At 37.0% G+C, this 8655-nt stretch overlaps 2 protein-coding genes across 2 annotated transcripts; both read right to left on the bottom strand.

The window, feature by feature from the left end:
* Positions 1-1633: 1633 nt before the first annotated feature.
* Positions 1634-4763, bottom strand: LOC107819221 (uncharacterized). Its single transcript, XM_016645308.2, has 4 exons — positions 3232-4763; positions 2794-2909; positions 2565-2677; positions 1634-1982 (listed from the first exon to the last, which is right to left on the bottom strand). Exons 1-4 carry the CDS (start codon positions 4761-4763, stop codon positions 1875-1877), a joined length of 1869 nt encoding a protein of 622 aa, XP_016500794.2. The 3' UTR covers positions 1634-1874.
* LOC142168684 (uncharacterized) lies at positions 3700-8450 on the bottom strand. The gene is made up of 4 exons (XM_075229349.1): positions 8186-8450; positions 6009-6469; positions 5579-5737; positions 3700-5209 (listed from the first exon to the last, which is right to left on the bottom strand). Exons 2-4 carry the CDS (start codon positions 6436-6438, stop codon positions 4794-4796), a joined length of 1005 nt encoding a protein of 334 aa, XP_075085450.1. The 5' UTR covers positions 6439-6469; positions 8186-8450; the 3' UTR covers positions 3700-4793.
* Positions 8451-8655: the final 205 nt, after the last annotated feature.

The raw sequence follows: 8655 nt of genomic DNA on the forward strand, positions 1-8655 counted from the left end.
GGTTTTTACGTAGCAGGAGGAGCAGGACCAAGTTCTTCAGGTTAAAGTCACTGGTGACGTGTCTTCAGTCCCCAAGAATGAACTTGTTAACTATTTCCAACAATTTGGTGAAGTGAGAGACATTTCTTATATACTTCATCTTTTATGTGCATTGATTTGATTGATATTTCTTTGTTTATTTTGCAGGGACACCATGAAGCAATAGAAGACTACATTCAAAATGGAAGTCATGAACCACATACTGATGAAGAAATGGTGTGAATATTTAATGTTTTTAATTTTTGAAATTTGTTTTAGATTTGTGAGCACAACTTTATTGAAAATTTAATAGGTTGGACTTTTCTTTGATCAAGATTTTTTCCCTCACATATTAACTTTTTCATAGGATAATATACTTTCTTTCTTTTAGACATTTTGATATCAAAAAATTATCTATAATAGAACGCAGCCGATAAAAAAATAATAATTTTATATTGATTAATGTACACTACAAAATCCAATCAGAATTACTACTACTTGGTTTATAGCTTAGTATAAGTAGTCTTTTATTATCAGACAAATAATAAAAACAAAAAGAACTGTTAAATGGCAAGCTAAAATGCAAACTAATGGTTTGGATTTATAAAACAAGATTTCGATGTGTTTTATGTCAACTTATTTATAACGGTAGTATTCGAGTCATTTTGAATGCATCTCCACCGTTCACCTAAAAGATATGTAATATTTTAGAAAATATTCAAGGTTAATGAATGTTATTTAAAATTCTCAATCACCTAATAATTTTTTAATTTTTACCACAATGAAAAAGGAAGAATATAATCAATATATTTGGGTCTTTCATGTATCTACTCAGGGATTATTAGTATTACACCTTAAATTCATTATAACAGGATAAACCATATTACGCCTTAAATCATGGTATAAATTAATCCTCATATTGCTTATATCGAGAACATATGTCCAAGCAAATACCATTCATTATATCCGTAACAATTCCTATATTATCATTTATCGAGTAAATAATCCCTACATTATATCCTCAGCATAACTAGACCGCAAACCAAATGGACCCAAATTATTCGTGGAAAATAAAAGAAGGCTTGTGAAGAAAAGTAATCTTTCACGAAATACTCCATGATGCATTGCTGGCCCATTACACAACTAGGAACACTTTTCTTCCTTTGTCATTCAACAAAATCATAACATTATAAGGGAGATTAGCATAATCTACCCACAAGAAACATCAAAATATCAGTTAATCAGTAAAGGGGAAAAGGAAAATTGTCACACGTCCGGCCGGACCACAAGGGTTTATTGTACTTAGCATTAACCTGTATTTTTACGACTCGAACACGTGACATCCTAATCACATGGCATCAATTTTACCAGTTTGTCACAAGTCCTTATCTCGAATGTGAGAAAGGCACAAAGAAAGACAGAAATTTAAACTTGTCGACAAGTTACTTGGTATAAAAAAGGTAGCCCTGTGCACTAAGCTCCCGCTATGTGCATTTCCACAAGAGGCTATTTCCACGGCTCGAACCTATGACCTCCTGATCACATGACAACAATTTTACTAGTTACGTCAAAGCTCCCTTTTTTTTCCTTCTTTCCTACTTCAAACAATGTCTCATGTTATTTAACATTTCATTGCCTTGTGATCACAAACAAATTCATCTATATACAAAAGATGAACACTAAAAAAATAATTCTCAATCTCACATGTCTAGAATGTCAAATAAAAAGAACAAAGAATTTTGTGAAATAGCACCCAAAATCTTATTTACAAGATGGTGGAATAGCTCATATCTTGGTCTGGTGTAACACTTTTGGACAAACCAAACTCGGTACTAATGTGTTGCTGTGACGGGTTCTTAGAACCCTAGTTTCAGGCGCTCCTCGAGCTTTAGTCTTAAATCTTCTTCTGCAGGAAACTTCCCACCACTTTCCAACGTTTTGCGCCACCAAGTAGTTAGTTCATCCTGTAAAGAATTAGAAACGAATTTCATATTTAGAGTAAGTGAATTCAAAGTGGCTGCACTTTATTAGCGCACATAAAAGAGTCAAGTAAAAACAACACCAGGACAATTAGATGCAACATCAAATTAGCATAATCATGCAGCCAAGTAAGCAACTGAATATGGTGTTTCCTGCAAACATGTTATTTAATCTTTACATTTAAAAGTGATTAATTCCCTAAAGAGAAGAAGAAAAACGAAGTACTTAACATGATAATAGCCTCACTTTCATCATTTGATGCAGGGTATGGGTAACCCGGTGCACTAAGCTTTCGCTATGCGCGGGGACCGTGAAAGGACCGGACCACAAGGGTCTATTGTACACAGCCTTACCCTGCATTTCTGCAAGAGGCTGTTTGATGCAGGGTATAGCTTTCCAAATAAAAAGATAGAACAGAAATGGTTAACTAAGCATGAAAATAACCTTAGCTTTCCCTATGTCTAGTTGAATTAGGAACCATCATTTGATTGCCCAGAAAACAAAAACTATCATCGACAGCTCCATAAAAAATCTCTGTATAACGGGTAACTAAAAAAGTATATTACCTCCAAAAAGTCTTGGTTGGAGACATACTGGCTTCCCACAAAACACTCGACTCCACAGACATTTACTGATATGCGTTTCCTAGAATCTCTCTCAGATTTTTCTCCTTTTACACCTACGGATTCCAGAAAAGGAAGGTTATTGACAAGCGTAAAAAAACAAAGATAACAATCCGTTCTGCATTGAAAGGCAGGGAAAAAGTTTGTAACGAAAACTATAATGAAAGCTTACCAGTTATGCATGCAACATAGTATCCTGTACCTCCTCGCCCTGCTTCCCACTTCCCTAATCGTAAACGCAGGAAAAGCCCATCCAAATGTGATAGTGAAGCATTGGAGTTCATCCATCTAAGGAAACCAAAATTCAAAACGTAATTAGACTGAAAAAATCAATAGGTATATATGTAACAGAGCGACACTAGCAGTAAAGAATGCCAAATAAATTAAATTGGGACAAGAAGTGAAGCTTTAGAACCTCTATTGCCCAAACGAAAAGTCATATATTAGCCGAGTTTTGATAATAGACCGATAATGCTTATGCAAAATCTTATGTATGCCACCGCATCTAACTCTAGCCTATCTATTTTGTGGAAGCTTTACCTAAATCTACATCTAAAGAAATAACAAACTTGACATTAATATACTAACTTGCATAACATGCTTTGCTTACTTGAGAATATCCACACGAGACATTCGGAGACCCCTGATGACATCAAAAATTCCTTTGGGGACATCTGTTGTTATCTCCTTACTAACAAGATTGGAAGAAATTTTACTTTCTTTTAAACTGTTCTCCACAGGATCAGAAATTCTCTTTTTCTGAATTTGATTGGAACCAGAAGTTCTTGCAAACCAAAGCTGATTTTTACTGTGATAAGCATGATTAGCAAGTTCAATCCGTTGACTCTGCTTTATTTCGAGAAGGCTAGATGAACATTCATTGCCTGTGAAGAGCTGCAAATTATCATTCCTGTTCCGGTTTGGAGATGATGTTGGGCAGGAAATAGCCCAATGATCAATTTGAAAACATCTAATGCACAGACAAGTAGATTCCTCAGCCCCATTATAGGCCCTGATGTTTCTAGTAAGAACTTCCAACTCAGACTCCGTCACCTCTGAACAGTTGCGTAAGTCGTGGCCGCTTCTGCCGCAGAAGAAACAAGTTGTTCTTGTGTAACTGTACTCACCTCTAGTTGAAGAAGGTAGTATGTGTTTAAGGGCATCCAATCTCCTGGCAAATAGAGAGGCCAGCGCCTCGGATTTCTTGAACTTGGCGGAAGGTATAATAGGATGTATATTACTCTGATTGATCTCTTTTGAGCTGGCTGCAACATCATCGTCTTCGTCTCCAGACGAAGTCTCCCTTGCGCCTGAGATTTGGTGTTCAATCACACAATCAACACTCGTTTGAGCTTGAGGATTAGGCCTTCTGCATTCCGTGGAACATGTTAGTGTTTCATGTGCAGTTGGCTTGGGATTATCTGCGCTCAGAACAGTAGTCCCGGGAGTCCTATTTGAGAATCTAGTTATCCACAGACTATGAAGAGACTGATTTCTGTTAGGCGTGCCATAAACTGTGTCGCGTTCAGATGAATGACAGGTATTGTTTTCCTCACCAATGCCGGTTTTAAGTCTAGACAATGAGTCCGTGGAGTTCAGCTCATCATTTGCTTTGCTACATGCAATGTCACTCGAAGCTTTGTTTTCTGCTGAAGCAGTCACCTTGTCCCCCCCATGGCACGATATCGGAGGAACTTCAATGAGGACGTTGTTATCTTTCGGTGTTTCTTTTTCAGTTACTTTCAAGGTAGGACAATACAGCGACTGAAATACAGTTTGAAACCCCATAGACCTGCTAATCGGATCATGATCTTTGTCATACATAACAATTTCTTGATTATTAGTCTCTTTTCCTTGATTTTCCTCATCATTATTAGGAGTGAAGGTAAGAGCGAGAGTAGGAGATTCTTTAAGATTGGACTTAGAGAAGCCTTTTACCATGTTCGATATCCAAGTCATGAAAGAGCTATTACGCGCAACTGTCGATTCTGCCGCAGAATCTCTATGCACATGCGTTCTGATTCTTTTACTTCCAACGAAAGATTGCTGCTCAAAGTTCCACCGTTTCTTACCCTTTGGGATTAACCCTGTACCGTTGCAGCTTTCTACGCTTTCATGGCTATCTTCCTCACCATTCGACATCTTGCTGTTGACATTTCCTTCGGATAAGGCTTACCCTTTCCCTTTCCTTCTATAAGACGACGACCTGCTATATGTCGGAGAAGCTTCAAGAGGAACAGAACTGTCCCTAAGAAGTTGCTCCTCCTTCTGATCACAAGTCTCCTTAACCCCTGGGAGATGTACATCATTCTCCGCTATGCATTCTGCTGGCGGACTGGTAGTATAGGAGTTCTTTTTTCTGTTTCTACTATCTTCTTCTACAGCAAATTCTAGTCTTTCGTCCGCTTCCGAGTCTTTGACAGTAGGAATTAAAGCATGACTGCTAACCAAAACATCTCCGTCTCTGCGCTTATCATTAGCAGAAATTCCTTGATTCGTTTTCTCTGCTAGAGGTTTAGTAGTTCCTGTATCAAGCTTGGAATCGGCTCCATGTTGCAGAGATCTCTCTGTTCCTAAATCTCCCTGACCTGCATCAAACAAAGTGATCTAATAAGACACATGTTATGAAATGAGAATGTCGCCATCCTTTCGTCAGCCCACTAAATCAACATCGTGGAAGGTAACGCTCCTCAATCATAACATAACAGAACATCATTAAGGCTACTTTTTATTCATTTTTGGCCCGTCTGCTGAAAATAATTACGGGCGCTAGCCCAAATATACAAAACATATACATTTTGCTGGCTATTATTTTTTAGGGTTGCCCAAAAATGCAATTTTCCCTTAAGGAATTTATGTATAGGAGATACTCCGCAGCTTAGACACAGAACACATATCTGAATGCTTCTGTGTAACACGGTCTAATAATAACGTGAGGTTCGGGTAGTAGACTACACCTGCATGATTTTCAGAACTTTCAACCGTCTGAGGGATCTGGATATCTTGACTAATGCAAAAGCCCTTCTCGGTATTCTTCAAACTTTCCGCATCTTGATTAGTGCCTAAAGTATCGACTCCATCAGCAGTGTTCATTATCTTCACTTGGCTGCTGCACCCTGTCAGAAGACTGTTTACTCAGCGTTTAACAATAAAGAGAATAAACACGAGCAACAACAACAACAACAACAATAACACAACATATCCAGTATAATCCCACATGGTGGGATATGGAGAGGGTAATGTGTACACAAACCTTGCTCCTACCTTGTGGAGATAGAGATGCTGCTTTCAATAGACCCTCAGAATAAACACGAGCAACACTAGATAAATATTGCTAGTAAAGATATGTATAAGGCAATAGCTAAATGACTAAGATGATAGCCTTACCTACTTCATTTCCGCATTTTGATCCCATAACGTTGGTCTCATAAGCTAGACTATGTTTGTCATCAACTACTCCATCCAAAAGAAACCTTTCCGGAGAAACGATTGTTCTTTCATTAACAGCATTTTCATCATAAGTCCCCTTAAATCTGCCGCTTTGTGATGGTGGAGAAATCACATTGCTTAGTCCCACATTCCACAGAAGAACAGGTTTTTTGTCGGCTAATCTGCTATCAGCACATTTCAGGCTCAAACCTTTGTGAGGGGACCAAACTAATTCAGATAGGGGATCAGATGCTGCAAATGCCATGTCGACCATTGAGCTTGCATTTACACCTGCACCCGAATCATCTTCCGTCTTTGTCTTAACATTATGAGTGGTGCAACCTACAGCAAGTCCTAAATCAATATCATCGTCATTGCTGTTTGTCATCAGCAAGGAAGACTACAGCCTATAAGGAAGCCTGAAAAAAAAGAACATCTCGAAATATTTCAGTCACTAGCAAAGATCAGTGCAAAACAACTAAATAATTTTTTCTGGACATGAGACTAATAAAACTATGGTGATACATTTATGATAAGCTCAATTGCTCTTCTGAATTATTTTTAAACTATGTTACATAACAGTCAACAATAATGTCGGATTTCTTGATATAACCCCCGTCATTCCCACACAAGGGAAAAGGAAAAAGAAAAAAAAAAGGGCAGCCGGTGTACTAAACTCCCGCTACGTGCGAGGTCCGGGGAAGGGCCGGACCACAAGGGTCTATTGTATGCAGTCTTACCCTGCATTTCTACAAGAAACGGTTTCCACGGCTCAAACCCGTGACCTCCTGATCAGATAACAACAACTTTACCACAACTTTACCGGTTACGCCAAGCTTCCCCTTCGGAAAAAGAAAAAAGAAATTACATTAAAAAAATTTCTCCCTCTCTTTCTTCAAGGAAGATTGAGAGTAAGTATTATGTATCATATCCAAATAAAAAACTAGCAAGCCTCCTAGGGATATGCTACAATAATGGTGCATTATTTATTTATTTATTATACTTAGATTCAGCTGAGATTGGCACCCAGATTCTTGGATCTACAGCTATAGAGCTTTCTTTTTGAGCAATTAATATATCGAAGTACAAAGTCTACACCTCTCATGAACTAATATTTCTACTAACTACCACGGAAGAGTGTGGTACGTCAGATAGAACCTTCTACCTTTAATCAGAAATCTCGACTTCAAGCCTTAAGAATAGAAAACAATTTAGTACATAGCTCTTCGCCCCTCAATGGGCCTACTCAGCGCGAATAGCGTATCAGTATAGACTCCATTGGGTAAAGAGAGCTTTATCCCCTCAGTGGGTCTACCCGATGCGAATTCTGAATTAGTCATGACAGTAGACTTCGAGTATCGAATGATTAAACCAATAAAGAAAAAACCTTCCATGATAACTATACCCCCACTACACACCCACCCAAACCCTTCTCTCCCTCATCACCAGCAGGCGAAGCTATGTGTGGCAAAAAATGGTCAACTGAACACCCTTCGCGGACTTTGAACACTCTTATTGAATTTTCTGACTTCGCCACTCACCACTAGAAAAACAGATCATCTCCCAAAACTTCAGAATTAATGTTTTTAAAATTTAAAAACTGTAAACAAAATAGAAAAAGGATCAGTTCACGATAGTTAAGTTTAGACTTCAGAATTCAGAAAAATTACTAGACATTCCAGCTGCTAATTAGCTCTGATTAATTACCGTCACATATATCAAAAACCAGTGATCTAGTTCCTGCATAATGATGCTACTACCAGCAAAAAATAAGATAAAACATTCAACAAAAATTAGGAAGATTGGCACTTTAGCAAGTTTCACAAATTATAAACTGCAGAAAAAAGAAAGAAAATATATACAAAGCAGACCTTGATCCAAGAACTTTTTAACTACTTTAAGACCATGCTTAAACTTTCTTCTAGAAAGCATAATTCAAATATATTAAGAAATATTCTAAAAGTTTCAAGTAACTAAAAAACCCAAGATTCCGACTTAACCATCACGTTAATTAATTACTATATTATCACCACTAAGCATGAGAAAGTGGGTAATTAATTAAGAAAACATAACAAGTACCAAAAATAAAATATTTACACTTTTATTAGTTAAGCAAATCAAAAAACACCACGTACTGTTTTCTCCAAAAATCCATAGCAGCCTCTTTTTATTTCTCCCAAAAAAAATCACAACTTTATCATTTCTTCAATTTTCATTCATTTTTGCAGGTAATTTTACTTGCAAAGAGAAAACTAGTATATTCAGAGTAGTATGTTTTTTCTCAAGGGATAGAAGAAGAAATTGAGACACAAACAAATTGCAAAAATGGCCATGTTTAAGAATTTGGGTATATACATGTTTGTAGAAGAAGGAACCAAAGCTCTCAAAACTGAAAAGTCCAAAAGCAGTACATAAAGTCATAAACTTTATTGACTAGTGGTTGAGATAATGCGACGTGGACTGTTCCTTGCCAGTTGCTCTCAACAACAAGAATATAATATTCATATATTTCATTTTAAAAAGAATTTTTAAAATTTATAATTTAAAACAAGCTACAAAAATTTATGTAACTATTAATTATCTCATTAAAGATAAAGTAAAAATT

Source organism: Nicotiana tabacum, chromosome 14 (genome assembly GCF_000715075.1).
Source record: "Nicotiana tabacum cultivar K326 chromosome 14, ASM71507v2, whole genome shotgun sequence".
Classification (NCBI taxonomy): domain Eukaryota; kingdom Viridiplantae; phylum Streptophyta; class Magnoliopsida; order Solanales; family Solanaceae; genus Nicotiana; species Nicotiana tabacum.